The sequence below is a fragment of the Diaporthe batatas genome (assembly GCF_019321695.1).
Source record: "Diaporthe batatas strain CRI 302-4 chromosome Unknown Contig00009, whole genome shotgun sequence".
Classification (NCBI taxonomy): domain Eukaryota; kingdom Fungi; phylum Ascomycota; class Sordariomycetes; order Diaporthales; family Diaporthaceae; genus Diaporthe; species Diaporthe batatas.
Window position 1 is genome coordinate 70109 of NW_025408556.1, and position 20127 is coordinate 90235.

The following is a 20127-nucleotide window of genomic DNA, read 5'->3' on the forward strand; positions in this document are numbered from 1 at the left end:
TTCGCAAAGAACATGGGCTTGTACGGAGAGCGCGCCGGCGCCTTCTCCGTCGTGTGCGAGTCCGCAGAGGAGAAGAAGCGTGTCGACTCCCAGATCAAGATTATCGTGAGGCCCCTGTACTCCAACCCCCCCATCCACGGCGCCCGCATTGCCGCCGAGATCCTCAACAACCCCGAGCTGTACGACCAGTGGCTGGTCGAGGTCAAGGGCATGGCCGACCGCATCATCACCATGCGCGCGCTGCTGAAGGAGAAGCTGGAGCAGCTCGGCTCCAAGCACGACTGGTCGCACATCACCAGCCAGATCGGCATGTTTGCCTACACCGGCCTCACGCCGGAGCAGATGTAAGACCGCCCCGAGCTACACGACCCCAACAAGGCGGGATACTGATACAAGGGCTTAGGGATGAGCTAGCAAAGAAACATTCTGTGTATGCGACCAAGGACGGCCGTATCTCCGTCGCCGGCATTACCAGCGACAACGTCGGCAGGCTGGCCGAGGCCATCTACGCCGTCAAGGGCTAGCCTGGATGATCTAGCACCCCGCACTTGGCTAATACCGGCGGTTGATCATATGCCATGCATTCATGTCTAGATAACATCTGAAAATCAAGGCGCATGTACGTCCATCTGCTGTATTTTGGCTGCTTCTGTGAGGAAATGACCCCGACCGGAACATGATCAATAGACGCTAGACTTGTGGCGCTGGTGACCAGGAAAGACAGTATGCGTGATTGATTGTATTTAAACTAGAGCCCCGCGGCTTTCTTGTGCTACTCACCACTTTTCGCCGCTGAACTTGCTCAGAGGCGATGAGCCCCACCAAGATACGGGAATCGGTGGGCAGCTCATTTTTCTCGGGACCCTGGTTAGTACTGGTGATCCTGCCTCCATGTACGAAGTTAGCACAACTATCCCATAGTCGGGACGGCAATATGGGACGGTGAAGTTAATTCCCGCGTCTGCTGTTGGATCTCTCCAACTTCCAGTTGGTATCCACCACCATCGAGTGCCACCTAGCCTATAAGATTCCTCTCCAAGGAAGGTCCAAATTCGGATCTCCTAAGTCGAGCCACATGTCACAATGTCTTACAGCACTCGCGATCAAGTAGGAACAACACGGATGTTCCTTGCGGAGGTCCTGCCATGCGTGGCAATGGCACAGACAGGGTTAGCCCACCATGCTGATAGCTGCTCTAGCACAGTGATTGGTGTTGTGGTGAGTTCCTTCTTGTAAAAAAGTCTTAAAGTTTAAATTAAAATTAAATTAAATTTTAATAATATAAAATAATTAAATAAAAATTAATTAGAGAATTATAATTATAAATATTTTAATTTTATATTATAAAAAATAGTAATAGTATAATATTTATATATTATTAAATAGTTAATTATATAAATAAATTATTATAATTTTTAATTAAATAGTTTAAATAACTAATTAATAATAATTACTATTTTTATTATAATAATTAATTTAATTAAAAGTATAAATTTAAGCCTTTATATTTAAAAGTTTTATTTAATTTTTAATATTAGATTTCTATTTTTAATTATATTATTAAAAGGAGTATTTATAAGAAAGTAATTTAATTAAATTATTTAAAAATCTATTATTTATAATTTATTATTTATATTATATTATTTAAAATTTTAAATCTTTTATAAATATATAAATTAATTTAAAAGTATAACTTTATTTTTAAATATTTAAAAGTTTTAAAAATTTTAAAAATAATAATAATATAATATTTATATATTATTAAATAATTAATTATATAAATTAATTATTATAGTTTTTAATTAAATAATTTTATTAATTAATTAATAATAATTATTTTTATTATAAAAGTAATAAAATAATATTTATAATTTATATTAAAAAAGTTTAAATAATTTATAAAAGTTTATTAATTTAAAATTAAAGTTATTTAAATAATAATATAAAAAATAATAAAGTTATAATTTTATATTTTAAAAATATAAAAGTTATTTAAATTAATAAAATAAATAAACTTATTAATTAATTTTATAAATATTTAATTTAAATTTTAATAAATAATTTATAATATATAAAATAAGTTTTTAAAATATAAATTATTAATTAAAAAATAAATAGTTTTATTTTAAATTTAAATTTATAAATTATTTATATTTTTAAATATAAAGTTAAAAATTTATAATTATTATATTTAATTATTTTATTTTATTTTAAATATTTCTTTAAATTTATTTAATATTTTTTAAATAAATTAAATTTATATTAAAACTTTTAAATTTATTATTATATAATTTATAAACTATTTATATTTTTAATTTTATTATTAAGTTAAAAATAAATAGTAAAGGTTTTATAAAATAAAATATAATATATCTTTTAAAGATTAATTTAATTAAGTTTATTATATAAAACTTTTATAATAACTTTATAATTTATTATTATTATTTATAATACTATTTATTATTAAAAATATCTTTTATATTAATATATTAATTTATATTTATTTAAGTTAATATATTAAAAGTTAAAATTATTATAAATTATAGATTAGTTTTAATATTATTAAATATTATATATAATATTACTATATAATTTAAATAAGTTAATTAAAATAAATAAAAATAAAATTATTATTTTTTAAAGGTTTTAACTCTACTTTATAAATAAATATCTATTTATTAACTTTATTATATTATAAATAAAACTATTTAAAAATAATTACTTAATTTATTATATAATTTATTAAATTAAAAATAATTTTTAATAAAAGTAACTATATTTTATTATTTAAGTTTATAATTTTAATAATTTTATTATAAATTAAAAAATAATTATTAATAATTAAATTTATAATTATATAAAAATAAATCTTTATTTTAAAAAAGTTATTATTATTTAAAATAATTAATATATTTTAAAAAATTAAAAATTATAAACTTAATTTAAAATATATTAAAATTTATAAAATTTTAAACTTAAATTTAAAGATTTTAATTTAAATTTAATTTACTTAAAAAATATTAAATAAACTTAAAAAACTTAAATAAAGTTAAATTAAAATTATAATATAATAAAATAATTAAATAAAAATTAATTAAATAATTATAATTATAAATTTTAACTTTATATTTAAAAGAAATTATATAATTTATATAATTAAAGTTAATATTTTATTTTATATAATTATAAATTTAATTATTAATAATTATTTTTATTTAATTATTAAAATTATAAATTTATATATTAAAATATATAAATAATTTCCTTTTAAATATAAAATTAAAAGATTTATAATTATAATTATTTAATTAATTTTTATTTAATTATTTTATTATATTATAATTTAATTTAATTTTATTTTTAAATTTATTTAATATTTTATTTTAAATAAATTAAATTTAAATTAAAACCTTTAAATTTAAATTTAAAATTTTAAAAATTTTAATTTATTTTAAATTAAAATTATAAATATTTAAGTTTTTAAAAATATATTAATTATTTTAAATAATAATAATTTTATTTAAATTAAAAATTTATTTTATATAATTATAAATTTAATTATTAATAGTTTTCTTTATAAATTTATTAAAATTATAAATTTAAATATTATATATAATAATAAAATATAATTATTTTATTTAATTATTTTTAATTTAATTAAATAATTATTTTTAAGTAATTTTATTTATAAAGTTAATAAATAAATATTTATTTAAATAAAATTAAAACTTTAATTAAAGAAATAATAATTTTATTTTTATTTATTTTAATTAATTTATATTTATTTAAATTATATAATAATTTTATATATAATATTTAATAATATTAAAATTAAATAATTTATAATTTATAATAATTTTAACTTTTAATAAATTAATAATATTTATTTAAATTAATATAATTTAATATATTAATATAAAAATATTTCTTAATAATAAATAATATTATAAATATAAATTATAAATTTATTATAAAAAGTTTTATATAATAAATTTAATTAAATTAATTTTAAAAATTTATTATATTTTATTTTTAAAAACTTTAATTATTTATTTTTAATTTAATAGTAAAATTAAAAATATAAATAATTTTATTTATAAGAAATAATAATATAATGTTTATATATTATTAAAAATAATTAATAAATATATTAATTATTATAACTTTATAATTAAATAATATAAATATATAATTAATTATTATACCTTTTATTATAATAATTAATTTAAATATAAATTTAAACCTTTATATTTAAAAATTTTATTTAACTTTATAATTATATTATTAAAAATAATATTTATTTTTAAAAGTAATTTAATTAAATAATTTATATTATTTAAAGTTTTTAAGCTTTTATAAATATATAAATTAATTTAATAATATATTATTTAAAACTATTTAAACTCTCTTTTTTATATATTTAAAACTTTATAAAAACTTTTAAAAAATAATAATAATATAATATTTATATATTATTAAAAATTAATAAATAAATTAATTATTATAATCTTTTAATTAAATAATATAAATATATAATTAATAATTATACTTTTATTATATAATATAATAAAGTAAATAAATAAATATTTATTTAAATTAAATTAAAATTTTAAAAATAAAATTTTAAAAATACTTTTATATTAATATATTATATTATTAATTTATAATATAAATTAATAAATAATTAATTTTAAATTAAAATAATTTAAAATTATAGTTTTTAATTAAAATATTTATAATATATTACTTTATAAATTTATTTTAATTTTAAATTAAAAACATAAATTTAAATTTATATAATTATAAATTATTTATATTTTTAATTTTATTATTAAGTTAAAAATAAATAATTAAAGTTTTAAAAATAAAATATAATATATTTTTAAGAATTAATTTAATTAAATTTATTATATAAAACTTTTATAATAACTTTATAATTATTTATAATATTATTTATTATTAAAAATATCTTTTATATTAATATATTAAATTATATTAATTTAAATAAATATTATTAATTTATTAAAAGTTAAAATTATTATAAATTATAAATTATTTAATTTTAATATTATTAAATATTATATATAATATTATTATATAATTTAAATATAAATTAATTAAAATAAATAAAAATAAAAGCTATTACTTTCTTAAAAATATATATAAATTTTAACTTTACTTTATAAATAAATATTTATTTAATAAACTTAAAAGATTATTAACTTTACTACTTTATAAATAAAACTACTTAAAAATAATTACTTAATTAATCTATTAAACTAAAAATAACCTTTAAATAAAGTAATTATATTCTATTATTACTTTAAATTTATAATTTTAATAACTTTAAAAAAAATAATTATAAATAATTAAATTTATAATTATATAAAATAAACTTTTATTTTAAAAAAGTTATTATTATTTAAAATAATTAATATATTTTTAAAAAGTTTAAAAATTATAAATTTAATTTAAAATATATTAAAATTTATAAAAATCTTAATTTAAAACTTAAAAGTTTTAATTTAAAATTTATATTTATAAAAATAAAAGCTTTTATAAAACTTAAAAACTTAAATAAAATTAAAAATTAAATTAAATTATAATATAATAAAATAATTAAATAAAAATTAATTAAAAATTATAATTATAAATCTTTTAATTTTATATTTAAAAAATTTAAATTTTATATTTAAAAATCTTTAATTAATTTTAATTATTTTAAAATAAATTTTATAATATTTAAAATAAATATAAACTTTTATTTAATAATTAATTAAAAATAAATATTAATAAACTTTAAAATTAATATTATATTATTAATTTTAAACTTTTATAATTATATATTAAATAAAAATAATTATAATTAATTTTTATTTATTTAAAGTTTTAAAAGTTTTAAAATAAATTATAATAATATAAATTAATAAATAATTAATTTTAAATTAAAATAATTTAAAATTATAATTAATTAATTAATATATTTATAATATATTATTTTATAAATTTATTTTAATTAATATTATTTAATATTATTTATTTTAATATAAATTAATTTAATATAAATTAATTTATTAAATATTAAAATTATTAAAATTATAAATTAATTTAATATTAATATATATAATATAAAATATTAAATTTATTATATAGTTTAAATTATATATTAATATAAATTAATTAAAATAAAATAAATATAAAACTATTATTATTTTAATTAAAGTTTTAATTTTTAAAATTAATATTTATTTATTTACTTTATTATTTAAATTTATAACTTTAATAACTTTTTAAAATATTATATAAAAATATAATACTTTTATAATTAAAAGTTTAAAAATTATAAATTTAATTTAAAATATATTAAAATTTATAAAAATCTTAATTTAAAACTTAAAAGTTTTAATTTAAAATTTATATTTATAAAAATAAAAGCTTTTATAAAACTTAAAAACTTAAATAAAATTAAAAATTAAATTAAATTATAATATAATAAAATAATTAAATAAAAATTAATTAAAAATTATAATTATAAATCTTTTAATTTTATATTTAAAAGAATTTAAATTTTATATTTAAAAATCTTTAATTAATTTTAATTATTTTAAAATAAATTTTATAATATTTAAAATAAATATAAACTTTTATTTAATAATTAATTAAAAATAAATATTAATAAACTTTAAAATTAATATTATATTATTAATTTTAAACTTTTATTAATTATATATTAAATAAAAATAATTATAATTAATTTTTATTTATTTAAAGTTTTAAAAGTTTTAAAATAAATTATAATAATATAAATTAATAAATAATTAATTTTAAATTAAAATAATTTAAAATTATAATTAATTAATTAATATATTTATAATATATTATTTTATAAATTTATTTTAATTAATATTATTTAATATTATTTATTTTAATATAAATTAATTTAATATAAATTAATTTATTAAATATTAAAATTATTAAAATTATAAATTAATTTAATATTAATATATATAATATAAAAATATTAAATTTATTATATAGTTTAAATTATATATTAATATAAATTAATTAAAATAAAATAAATATAAAACTATTATTATTTTAATTAAAGTTTTAATTTTTAAAATTAATATTTATTTATTTACTTTATTATTTAAATTTATAACTTTAATAACTTTTTAAAATATTATATAAAAATATAATACTTTTATAATTAAAAGTTTAAAGAATTATAAATTTAATTATATATATAAAAACTTAATTATTTAAATATTTTTAAAATAAAATTATATTTAAATTATTATTAATATTATATATTTTAAAGTATTAATTATTAAATATTTATTAATTATTATTATATAAAAATATTATAAAAACTTTATATATATAGTATTTAAAAATAAAACTACTTTATAAAGTTTTACTTTTATTCTATATATATTTAAGAATATATATAGTGCCTTTATATAGTGGTAAGTATGTAAGAAAAACTACTTTATATTCTATTTATATGCACGAGAAGGGGTGAATCTTGTTATAATTAATCCTTTCTCACCACACGAACGCCTTTACTACATTTCTTGGGGAAAGGGATGAAATAGTCGCTCGTAGGCCTAATGTCATCGATTGTTGTTTCATATAGCTTGAAATGAGGAAGGACGCGCAAAACGAGAACCGCCAATGAGAGATATATTTCACAGTAAGCCAGGCTGTACATGTGAAGAGTCAGTACCCTGCAAGATATGGGGGAGACCAATACGAAAGGGTCGGTGGACTCACTTCATGCCCAGACATATCCTACTGCCTCTGTTGAAACTCATCAGATAGCGATCGAGGCTTTTTCTCCTGCTCCCATCCTCATTGAGCCACCGGTCGGGCAAGAACAGATCCGAATCTGGGAACACGGATTCGTTGTGATGCATCATGCCGTTAGACATGCTGATAGCGTAGCCTCTGGGTATCGTGTAGCTGTTACAAGTTGGTGCGTGGCTGAATTCGGCTGGCACCCATGACCCTTTATAAACCAGGTCTTCCTGGGTCGGCACCCGCGGAAGCCTCTGGGTCACGCCATATGAGAGGCGGAGACCCTCCTGAATCACAGCGCTGAGGTAGGGAATCTGCTCCAACTCGAACCACCTGGGAAGCTGAGAGGGTGACTCGACGGCGTTTTCAAGTTCCTCGGTGAGCTTAGTGAACACTCTTTTGTCCGCAAGAATGTAGAATATCAGCACGGTCAAGGTCCAGCTAGTCGTCTCGGTGCCGGCAAGGAGAATAGCGACAAATTCGCCCGTGATCCTCTCGGCCGTCTTCTCCTGCTCGGGCAAATTTGACTCAAGGAGGACATCTAACACAGTCTGGCGTTGCTTGATTATTCCTGCCTCGTGCTCGGCCTTGGCGTGCTGGAACTTGCGGGGGAATTCCACGTCGTTCAGATACTGGAATTGAGCCACTTCCTCGGGCATAAGACACGCCAACCACCGCCCTCCATGGCCAAATAGCCACTTTAGCGGCTGGAACCACCGGAAGATGAAGTATGTCGTGAAGATTGCATAGCTCGCACGTTTCAAGTTTGGATGGAACCCCTTCTGCTGCACCACAAAACCAAAAGGCTCGCCAAATACCTGCAGAGACGCAACGTCCGAGGTCAGGCAGCTCATTGCGTCCTGGACGTCAAAGACCGAACTGCTGGCGAGTATTTTATCTCCGAGATGTTGTGCCAGTGCGTGTACCTCAGCCTCTAGCTTTGATACTTGAGCGACGGAAAACTTTTTCCTGAGGGGCTCGCGACGAATACGGTGCAGGTCGTGATCTGTGGTAGCAAAGCTGGACATTTGATTTACCCCGGTCAGGTGGCTAACATACAAGTGAGACTTGTCCCTTTTCCTGTTGCTAGGCGCATAGACTTCGTCGGCAAAGTGAGGATCATTGCAATGAAGTTCTGCTGGATTGATGCGGACGATTGGGCCTAATTATCGGTTAAGGGTCTGGCTAATATCAAGGGGCTGTGTTGTGCTCGTGGCTTTCCAAGCCGACTTACCGTAGGTATCGTGGAGCCTCTTGATTTCGTACGTATACTGGCCACCTTTGACCAGATCGAACCAGACTTCGTAGAGGTAGGAGGCAGCCGCTAGTCTTGGACCGGGAAACTTGTGGAGGGGGTGTAAGGGCGAAAGTCTGTATGCAGCAAGGAGCATGTGGTAGTACAATACACAACGCAGCAGAACCAGAACCATGGCACTGTGCGAGGGTACTAATCCTTGAAGAAGATCGTTCCAGAGCCGTGAAAATGCCATCATTAATCGTGAAACAAAGACTGTGGTAGAAGTGTGTCAGAGGCGTGATATTATATGAATGAAGAAAATGCGTGCTTGCATTGGTTGTGGTGATGAGGGGTGAGCCATAAAGCAGTTATATGGCGTGTGCTTACCCTGGCCCCTCCCCAGACAGCAGATGGGAGCAGTAGTAGCTTCAAAGTTCCGGTCACCGGCTGCTGAGTGCCCACAATTCCCAGCTCGATTTGGAAAAGCTCACACTCGCAATAAACACTCCCTGCTTCTCTGAGGGCAAATACATTCCAGTGTAGGCACAAGCATATCCGTATAGCTCATTCAGCGACAAGACCGGTAACTTGACTATAGGCACTTGTGCTAAGAGACCCAGACACACCAACTTCCTAAGGATGCTACTGTGGTAGAGCTGGCCCCGGCGCAAGTAGAATTTAGCCTCGCGTCTCGCCATTGGCACCAGCGAAGGCAGACGCGGGACATCAATCCCATCTCCTCCATTGAGTTGGGACATCACCGCCCTCTGGTACTGGGGGACCGGGGAGGATCTCCCGTAGGAAGGAATTTATATCTTTGCCAGACTTCCTCACGTGATCCCACTGTCTCGGATAGCCCCAACTGCACTCCTCGAATCTCACACCGTCCTTCCAGTCCGTCCTTCTTACGTGCAGGTGGCCGGAGACAACAACCTTGGCGTTGTATCTCTTGTGCCAGTCCTGGGTCTTCTTTGTGCCGCACCACAGCGTGAACCTTGGGACTCTGGGTATCCAGATGAGGTCCTCACGCAGTGGCCAGTGGTTGATGAGGATCAAGGGCAGGCCACGGTCTGCGGCCGCTTCAAGCTTGGCCTGGGTACTCTCAACAAGGGCCTCACACCATTGCTCGCGAGAGAGATAAGGATCTGGATGCAGGATGAACTCGTCGGTGGCCACCGTGTCCAACTCCTCAGCCCACTTCAAGGCCTCGGCCTTGTCCTTGATATGATCTGGGCGGAAGGAGTAGTCGTACAGGGTGAAGATGGGAGCAATCAAGACGGGCCCGCCCTCGCCGTCCCAGACGACATATTCATCCTCGGGGGTGTGTACACCGTACTTGCGGGCGATGGCCACACACTGGTTGTACTTTGCCTCGCCGCGTGGCTGTGGGGGCGCACCAGCTGGCGAGGCGAGGGTGTAGAGCTCGTGGTTCCCAGGGCACCAGAAGACGTCCCTAAAGCACTTGGTCGCGGTGGAGAAGGCGAGCTCGAGTTGCTCAGCCTTCTCGCCAATATCACCGCACAGGATAAGGCCGTCGTCGAGGTGGAGGTCGAGCTCCGACCAGGCATCACGGTTGGCTGGGTAGCTGAGGTGCAGATCACCTATTGCGTACAGCTTCATGCTGGAGGTCTCGTGCTGCACGGATGGCTGCTGTCTAGTTGGTAGGGTGGGGCGTTCTGAAGGCGGCGCTGATGAGTTGACATGGTAACTGGAATTCAGCCCGGGACGAGCAGTGACAAGCAACAATCAATGTACCGACGGACCCCGGAGTCCGTCAGCAACATGAACATGCCCGGTGGGTTACATAATCATGACCTGGCGAATTCGTGGTTTACATGGATCCCGATGGATGGGATTGCATCCATGGATCAGATGAATGGCACTTGGGCTTGAGTGTGGGGGGTTGTTGTCGCACATTTAAGTACCTAGGTACCTAGACCCCTAGTATGTAAATGTACTCCGCACCATCTCGCTCAGTTATTAACAATTGACGGCAGCCATGACGAGGACGGCAGCAGATAACAACATCCACACCATCCCAAGACCAGTCACCAGGCCACAATCAAAAAACACTTGATAACAACAACTCAGCAGCAGCAGGAATAGTGATGCAACGCCGACCTTGGACGACCGCAAGGGCTATGTTTTAGTGCGCCTGTTGTTATTATTGATGGCTGATCGCGGGCGGGGCAGGGCAACATGGCCACTCTCGTTCCAGATGAGCCCGAACGGCACTGGGTTTTGGGGCCATCATCTGTACCGTGGCCCCCAGGACCAGGCAGTGAGGGTGTTCTACTCCAGGACCAAGCTGGAATCCGAGGAGATCGCCCACGAGTTCCTCGACGAAGAGGTCATCGGCTTTGATATGGAATGGCCCTCCAATGCTGACGCCGCCGCCAGCATCCCTCTGCAGCAGAGAATCGGACTAATCCAGATCGCCTGCGAGGACAAGATCGCCCTCTTCCATATCGGTATGCACTCAGGCAGCACTGCAAAGGACCTTTTAGCCCCAGCCCTGCGCAAGATTATCGAGGACCCCGCCATTGCCAAGTGTGGAGTTGGCGTTTACAACGCCGACTTTGCTCGCCTCCAGCGCTGGTTCGGCCTCAAACCACGCGGCGCATTCGAGCTGAGCCACCTGCACAACCTCGTGTCCTTCGGTGCCTCCGAACCCGCCAGGTGTACCACCAGGCTGAGAGGGCTGGCTGCGCAGGTCGAGCAACACCTTGGCCTCCCCCTCTACAAGGGCACCGTGAGGACCAGCAACTGGAGTGGGCCACTCAACAAGGACCAGCTCCATTACGCTGCCGCCGATGCATATGCTGGCTTCATGCTATTCCACTATCTCAACGCAAAGCGCATCGGCATGGACCCCTCCCCCCCACCGCCAGTCTACGCCGAGACGTACGGTCGCGCCGCCCCGGGACGGTGGCCCAAAAGGCTGCTTCAGTTGCTGCCGCAACCTGGCGCTGTTCAGCCTACCAGTGTGTTGCATTTCTACCAACCGCCAGTATGCGCTGAATCCGAGCCAGCGCAACATAACCAGGCTGCACATGACAAGGAAACATCGCCGTCCACTGGGGGAGGTCGTCGTCGGTACGTCAGGGTTGGTCCGCATGGCAGACATATTCTCTTTGCCGAAGCTGCGGATGCTGGCGCGGACGTGGTCCATCAACTGCGAGTCCAGAATGCCGCGGGGCAGCAGCAGCAACAAGGAGGCGTTTCGCCGGGTGGCATATCGATGACGCCAGCAACTAGCTCGGCGCCGCTGGAGCCCAAGGCGTGTGGTACAGCTGAAAAGCATGCAGTACTCGACAAGACCAGGACAGAACTACTGTTTCAGGAACTCAGAGAACATCGCAGGCACCTGGCAAAGCAGCGCAAATGCGCGTCATTCGTGATTGCCCACGATACTCTCCTTCATGCAATCTCCCGGAAGTGCCCGCGGAGTCATGCTGAAATGTTGAGCGTCCATGGCATCGGCAAAAAGAAGCTGGCAGAGTATGGTTCGGCGTGGCTAGCGATTGTGAAAGACTTTGTCGAAAAGGCAGCCATTGACGATGCGTCGAGGCCAGATGAGGGTGTCCAGCAGCCTTCTTCAGTCACACACCCAATACTGCTCCCGGAATTGTCTGCTTCGCAGGTGCAACCCGACCAACCTATATTTTCAATGCCCAACTTGTATACTGGTATATCGTTCAGCATGCAGATTGCAAGCCTGGGCGGCGAGGAAGACGGCGAGGACGCGTCAGCCAACAGTTCGGCATTTAGCACCCCCCTGGAGGAGGCATACCCATCTGTTCTCAAGCGCAAGCGAGAAGAAGTAGAATCCCCTCAGCAGCCAGACAGAGCACGAGAGGGACAGCCACCATGGCAATACCACGCAGGCAGAGGGTACAGAGCTATCGCGTCAGAAACCTATAGGGCTAGCCATGCTCTTGCGACCACTGCCAATTCTCACAAGTCCGAACAAAGGAACGCTGATGTCGGCCCTGTAATCATGCAGACTCCACGCATTGACTGCAACGATGCGCTCGCACCACGAGGGATCAGCAAAACAACCAGATCGGCGGTCAGCCGATTTTTATCAGCCGCCCCGAGCAAGGCGGTTGCGCCACAGCGTTCGTCCGTAGAGTCAAAGGTCAATTTACAGCCTGCGACCAGGTTGTCAAATGACAGGGAATCGCACGTCAAGATACTCCGCAACAAGATTGTTGCGTTCAACAAGCTCGCGGCGGCCTCGGTACAGTTACCACCGGATACGGTCGAACATCTTGTTGACAAACTGCCGACGACAATGCGGGAGCTGTTGCAAGTTCCAGGTATTCTGCCTTTTGCGAACGCATGTTCGAGGGCGAATCGAGACCTGCTTGGCTTTCTTGCCAAATGTACTCCTGCCGCGGGATGACGGCGCAGTGTCTGGATCGTATGGGAGGCTGTTGTTTCATAAATAAAAAGACGTCGTATAGAATAATACCTGATGGGATAAATCTCCCGAGGGGCCAGGGGGGGGGGGCGCATGGGCCAGCACTGACCATCCACAGGCAGTCCAACAAGTTGCTTAGATTTTAGAAGACAGCTGAGAGGAGCTGTAAGTCTTGACCACCAAGAATCGAAGATCCGGATCACGGCTCGTATACCCCATTCTGTCCAGTAAGCCGTCCACTATAACTTGAATCATCATGGGCTCAGGGGGCTGTGGCCATGGATTGTGTCTTTTGAACACGAAAGTCGAATAAGCGAGACAAAGGCCAGGCCTACCTATGTCATTGTTGGTGGTGGTGGTGGTGGTGGCGGTATCATCCAGGGATGTGCAGCGAGGATTACAGCTTGGACTAGGCGTCCCCTGTGCTCTTTCAGGGGGCGGCCGTCACAATGGGCTGATCGGGACAAGATCCGAGGCGCTGGGGGCCGGAATTCTGTGGGCTCGCAAAGCCAGCATGCCGGGCTGGCCCTCCAAAGCACCTGCTGGCGCTCGTTTCCTGGCTTGCCTCACCACGTGTCAGCTCCGGCAGACAACGCCATTCGACAGCTAGATGGCCTCGGCCAAGCCTAGCAAGAGAGGCTGACTTGACTGATGTGATGGCACCAGAGCAGGTCAGACCGTGGGCAGTATGGCCAGACCTTGAGGTCACTGCTACTGTACCGCGCCACGCAAGGGTATGCTGCGTGGTGACATGCGTGAACTCGGACCGCGAAAGCAAACAAGGATTTTCAACGTGATTTCTTCTTTCTTTTTCTTTCGCCTGCCATTACCACGGCCATGGCCATCAAGGAAAAGGAGGCTCTGCCTGTGGGCTGGGTGTTGATCGTGGTTGCTACCGCACTGACATCGGGCACTAACGGGAGTTTGTTTCCACCCAGCCATTGTAACATTGAACCCTGTACATAGCCGTTGCGTGGGTGGTACATGGGCCGCAAGGTGGGGGTCGTAGCGGACTCTTTCTACCTTTTATAAGGCCGGGAGCTGCCTTGGCCTATCCACCGCCCGTCCACCTCGACGAGACAGAGCCCGCTCTACACATATGACAATGAAACATCAACGACAAGCACGACAAACACGACAAACACGACAAACACGACAAATACGACAACGACAACAACTGCGACAAATCTAAATAGAGGGACCATCCCAAGTAACGAATTGGCCCACCCAACAACCCAACATAGGCGCATCTGCGTGAGGCAGTTGAACCATACCGTGACTGAAGTCCCTCAGACCGTCCCGGTTGCTGCTCTCTCAACATTGCAGGATTGGCATCATGGAGCCTCAAGTCCGTGACTTTCCCGACCGGGAAAAACAACCCAAACCCCTTCCGGATGGGTCGACCACGGAGGAAGGAGACGTCACCAGGGAGCCAACACCAAGAGTGACCCTCGAAAGGATCCCGACATACCTGCAGCCGCCAATATCGCTGCGGGAACGACTTCGCCATTTCACATTTGCATGGTACACTGTCACGTAAGCCAGCCCCTCTCGATACGCTGCACAGGCAATTGACGCTCTGCACCAAGCATGTCCACCGGTGGTATCGCCCTAACCTTGGGCTTGACACCACATCGGTTCCGTGGCCTCGACACGATCGGCCTGGTCGTGTTCCTTTTCGATTTGCTCTGTTTCATCCTCATCACCGCATGCCTGCTCCTGCGCTTCGTCTTGTACAAGCACACCTTCTCCAAGACTCTGACCCACCCCAAGGAGGCCCTCTTCGTCTCGACCTTCTTCCTTTCCATCGCAGCACTCCTGTCCAACGCGGAGAAGTACGGGAGCCTGTTCCTCTCCCCGGCGGCTCAAGGCGGGCTCGCCGTGTTCCACCGCATAACATACTGGCTCTACCTCGCCGTCACCTTCCTCGTCTCAGTGATCCAGTACCACCTCCTCTTCACCGTCAAGGAGCAGCGCCGTCTCCAAGCCCACGCCATGACGCCAGCCTGGATACTACCGATATTTCCCGTAATGCTTGCTGGCACAATCGCCGCCTTTGACTCGCGCACGCAGACGCCCTCCCACGCGCTGGCCATGGTCACTTCGGGCCTCGCGGCACAGGGCCTGGGCTTCATGGTCTCCATCTTCATGTATGCCACGTATCTGAGCAGGCTGATGGTCTATGGTCTTCCCGCCCAGCGGCCGGGGATGTTCATCGCGGTCGGGCCGCCGAGTTTCACCTGTGCGGCGCTGGTGTCCATAGCGGACGACGTGCCCAGGATATTTGCTGCTCAGGTGCCCGTCGTCAAGGGCATGGCCAGCCCTTCAGTGCTAGCCGACGGTGTCAGGCTGGCTTCGCTGTACTGCTCGCTGTTCTTGTGGGGGCTGAGCTTCTGGTTTTTCACGTCTGCGCTCTTGGCCGTCGTTGCGGGCATGCCTGACAGGAAGTTCCACCTCAGCTGGTGGAGCTTTGTGTTCCCGAACGCCGGCTTCACAATCTCGACGATCCGGGTGGCCGGGGCGGTGGGAAGTGAGGGGCTATTGTGGTTCAGCACCGTCATGACCATCGTCCTGGTCCTGGTCTGGTTGTTCATCGCGTGGAGGTGTGCCTATGCGGTAGTGCAGCGGGAGATCGTTTGGCCTGGTCATGATGAAGACTCAGACTAAGTGAACAACCGGCACGGTGCACGCTGATCTCGACCACCAAAGATGCGACCATGCCACAAGTTGGAGCATCAGTCGACCATCTCCCTCGATAGTGAGAAGAGGATAAACGTGAGGGCTCAGAACCTGCGCTGCCGACTGCTACGCTTGGAGTCTCATGCCCGAAGGGACCAACTGAAGCTCCTCTGGGTTTCAAATACAAGTCTGGTAAGCCGTCCCTGTGTCTTCTGTGTACAACAGCGCCGAAGAGCGACGCGGGTTGCCCGTTATCTGGATATTGACCGGTACCTGGCAGCACCTCGCAACACAGAAGAGTTCGTGCGGCTGTTCAAGCGCCTGTGATTTTCGCGGTACCTCAGCTTCACACCCATCACGCGAGGACTCTGAGATCGACCCTGTCAGGCTCATCACTGATGGTGAAGGCACAGGTAGGGAGCTTGCGACGGCCACTACACCACTGACGAGGGGAAAAGGAAACCAGTCAGCCGCTTGCAAAGCAGCCCTGGAGGTTTTGGATTGCGGATGCTGGACGATGGCATGATGACGAGTTACGGCTCCGGCTAGGTAGTGTGGGGACGTTGCTTGAACGACCAAGGACAGCAAGACCGGCCGGTCTGCTGGTGTGTGAATATCGATGCGGGCTCGAGGATCCGGGTGGAGGAGACCAGATCTGCCAAAATCCAGGGTCCAGCATGACTCAGCCGCACCCCGACATATCAACTTCCGCTTTGGGCCTCTCGTCCATTATTTGCCGTCACTGGTCACTGGCAAGACTGCATGAGTGGTATCCAAAGGGTAGTATGCCCTGCAGCTCCCCGGTCTTTACATAACACCATGCCCTCTTTGCCTCATAGCCGCATGAATCTGTCAAAGATTGCCCTATGAAATTTGACTCGTTCCCATCCGTTGGCCACTAGTGAACCCTGTCGCCTGGTGCTGGTGGACCTTGCAAGACAGGCGTGCCCAGTCAGATTTTTTTTTTTTCCCTCGCCCGAATTTTCTTGAGCCTGCACGCGCGTTGATCCATGCAACATCGCAGTGGCTGAATATTTATACGGTTTGTTATTTCCGCTCACGAGTCCCACTGCTTCACAACACATTGATCTCATACCAACTTGCTCACTCAACACCCCTCGTCACACCAACAGCAGTTGACATCAATCTGCACGCACCACATGATCGAGGAGATTACTGCCAGACACCCCCATCGCCACCTACTTTCCATAATGAACTCGTCCGAGGACTTTGTCATCGAGCCTGCGGCCATCAAGGAGCTGCAGCTCATCGAGGCCTCTCTCAGCGATGTCGACACAGAGATCACGGCCAAGCAGTATCTGATGGCCAAGGACATCCTGGCCGCCCGCCAGAACACCATCTCAAAGATCCCCGGCTTCTGGGCAGTCGTCTTCGACCACGCCAGAAGCGAGCTCGAGGCCGCCGTCTCCGAGACGGACCTCGAGGTCTTTGCAAATGCCCTCAAGGGCCTCGAGATTGGCCGTCCCGAGATCCCCGCCTCTGCAACTGTCAGTGACGTCGGCCTCGACAAGTTCGGCGAGCCTCGCAGCGTCACAATCCGCTTCCACTTTGGCGACAACAAGTGGTTCTCAGACTCGCTGCTCGAGAAGACTTTCTGGTACCGCTACGGCAAGGACGGCTCGGCCGGCCTCGTCTCAGACCCCGTGCGCATCAACTGGAAGCCCGGCCATGATCTGACCGAGGGCCTGACCGACGCTGCCTACGCCTTCTGGGCCGCCCAGAAGCAGAACCCCGCCCAGCAGCTCGACGGCATCGTCACCGGCGATGCCCGCAAGGCCCGCGACGCCTCCGCCCGCGAGCTGCCAGAGTACAAGGCCCTCGCCCAAAGGCTCGAGACTGCCGAAGCCGGCGCCATCTCCTTTTTCAATTTCTTCAGCTACCGGGGTCGGTGGACTAGTGCCGCCGAGAGCGTTGAGGCCAAGGCAGAGCTGCAGGCCAAGAGGCGCGCCGCCCTGAACGGCAATGCACAGGACTCGGATGACGAAGATGACGAGGACGAGGATTTCCCAGAGGAGGACGTTGAGACCTTCCCGGCCGGACACGAGGTCGCCGTGTCTATCGCAGAGGACATCTTCCCTAGTGCAATCGATTACTTCATGGCCGACACGATTGACTCTGACGATGAGCTGGATGGTCTCCAGGTCGATGACAGTGATGGTGATGATGACGACGTTGAGATGTCCTAAGCACTGCCGGGCTTATGATACGACCATGGGAAGGGACTGGGCAGGCGGCTCTGCCCTTGGTAGGGGTTTTGGAAGAAGTTCACAACAACATGAGATACCACAATAGACCGTTTCTTTAAGTTTGCCCAGAAAAAAAGGATTTCGCAATTAAGTCGCAATTCAATTTACATGCAGTCAAGATGACTACGAGGACGCATGGCAACTTATTTCCTGATTTCAAAATTGCGCCGTCTCTCAAAAGCAACTTCCTCTCGTGTCCCAGAAATTCGAGCGTAATAGAGTCTATTAGATGGGGAATGACGGACAAAAACTGGCCACCAAAATCAGACTACACTTCATAGACAGGCTAGAGTTGACTCGACTAGCAGACTTGTTTGCTCAGCTTCTGAATTTGGGACTCGCAGATAATAAAATACTCGCCATATCTCGCTGTCGATCATTAATTACAACCATCAGCATCCCCGACAGGGAACTACTTGATTCTGGTATCAAGAATGCATTCTCGTGCTCCTTACCCGCTTGTAAGTCTAATAGCGAGATTTCTCCCTTCCTAAATACACATAATGTACACAAAAGCCTCAATACCTGACAAGGTACTAGGCAGCCTTGGGCAGAGTCATACAAAGGATGTAAAAGAACTCTTTGAAACAACTAAACTCAAGCACAAATGGAACCAAAGAACAACAACAGATATTGCACTGTCGACGGGTCCTTGCCCGCAGGTACTCCTCCAGCAGAACAAGCACCGGCATATTCCATTCAAAACAAGTTCTATCCACCGCCAGACCTTCCTCCCGCCTATGCCCGGGATAATCGGGCGTACGAAATCGGCCCTCTACCTAATAGGGCATTAATAAAGAAGCACCTAGACGATAAATATATTAAGAGGAATAAGTTCTTTATAAGGATTGTAGTACTCTCTCTTTATAACTTATACTATTTATATTATATAACTTTCTATATATATTTTATATATTTTATTTTTTATTTAATTAATCTTTATATGATTTTTAAATTTTAATTAATTTATATATAAAAACTATTTTCTTAAATTTTATAATAATTTTATTAAATAATATTTTTATACTTTATATAAAAACTTTTTTTATTATATTTAATAATATTTAATAATATAATAAAAGTATAAAGTTTTTCTTTTTTAAAATATAAAGTTAAAAACTTATAATTATAATTTTTAATTAATTTTTATTTAACTATTTTATTATATTATAATTTAATTTAACTTTATTTAAACTTTTTTAAATTTATTTAATATTTTTTAAATAAATTAAATTTAAATTAAAACTTTTAAGTTTAAGTTTAAGATTTTATAAATTTTAATTTACTTTAAGTTAAATTTATAATCTTTTAACTTTTAAAAATATATTAACTATTTTAAATAATAATAACTTTTTTAAAGTAAAGGTCTATTTTTATATAGTTATAAATTTAATTATTAATAATTATTTCTTCTTTTATAAATTTATTAAAACTATAAACTTAGAGTAATAATAGAGTATAGTTACCTTATCTAATTATCTTTTAGTTTAATAGATTATATAATAAGTTAAGTAACTACTTTTAAATAGTTTTACTTATAGAGTTAATAAATAAATATTTATTTAAATAAAGTTAAAACTTTTAAAAGAATAATAACTTTATTTTTATTTATTTTATTTAACTTATAAAGGTTTAAATTATATAATAACCTTATATATAATATTTAATAATATTAAAATTAAGTAGTTTATAATTTATAATAACTTTAACTTTTAATA

At 37.1% G+C, this 20127-nt stretch overlaps 5 protein-coding genes across 5 annotated transcripts; 3 read left to right on the forward strand and 2 right to left on the reverse strand.

Moving 5' to 3' along the window:
• Positions 1–7537: 7537 nt before the first annotated feature.
• KVR01_007679 (uncharacterized protein) lies at positions 7538–9290 on the reverse strand (the record flags this gene model as incomplete). Its single annotated transcript, XM_044786905.1, has 3 exons — positions 7538–7706; positions 7777–8962; positions 9035–9290. The coding sequence occupies 3 exons, from the start codon at positions 9288–9290 to the stop codon at positions 7538–7540; spliced, it is 1611 nt and encodes a 536-aa protein (XP_044642657.1).
• A 351-nt stretch (positions 9291–9641) lies between these two features.
• KVR01_007667 (uncharacterized protein) lies at positions 9642–10883 on the reverse strand. The gene has a single exon (XM_044792747.1). The coding sequence runs from the start codon at positions 10655–10657 to the stop codon at positions 9764–9766; it is 894 nt and encodes a 297-aa protein (XP_044642645.1). The 5' UTR covers positions 10658–10883; the 3' UTR covers positions 9642–9763.
• A 372-nt stretch (positions 10884–11255) lies between these two features.
• Positions 11256–12295, forward strand: KVR01_007707 (uncharacterized protein; the record flags this gene model as incomplete). The annotated part of the gene is made up of 3 exons (XM_044783338.1): positions 11256–11318; positions 11454–12147; positions 12243–12295. 3 exons carry the CDS (start codon positions 11256–11258, stop codon positions 12293–12295), a joined length of 810 nt encoding a protein of 269 aa, XP_044642685.1.
• A 2504-nt stretch (positions 12296–14799) lies between these two features.
• On the forward strand, positions 14800–16130 carry KVR01_007777 (uncharacterized protein; the record flags this gene model as incomplete). Its single annotated transcript, XM_044784187.1, has 2 exons — positions 14800–14999; positions 15053–16130. 2 exons carry the CDS (start codon positions 14800–14802, stop codon positions 16128–16130), a joined length of 1278 nt encoding a protein of 425 aa, XP_044642755.1.
• Positions 16131–17302: 1172 nt separating this feature from the next.
• KVR01_007885 (uncharacterized protein) lies at positions 17303–18349 on the forward strand (the record flags this gene model as incomplete). Its single annotated transcript, XM_044783082.1, has 1 exon — positions 17303–18349. One exon carries the CDS (start codon positions 17303–17305, stop codon positions 18347–18349), a length of 1047 nt encoding a protein of 348 aa, XP_044642863.1.
• Positions 18350–20127: the final 1778 nt, after the last annotated feature.

What these genes read in the sequence shown, in the direction of transcription:
- KVR01_007667 (XM_044792747.1), bottom strand. Translation starts at nt 10,657, where the DNA reads ATGAAGCTGTACGCAATAGGTGATCTGCACCTCAGCTACCCAGCCAAC.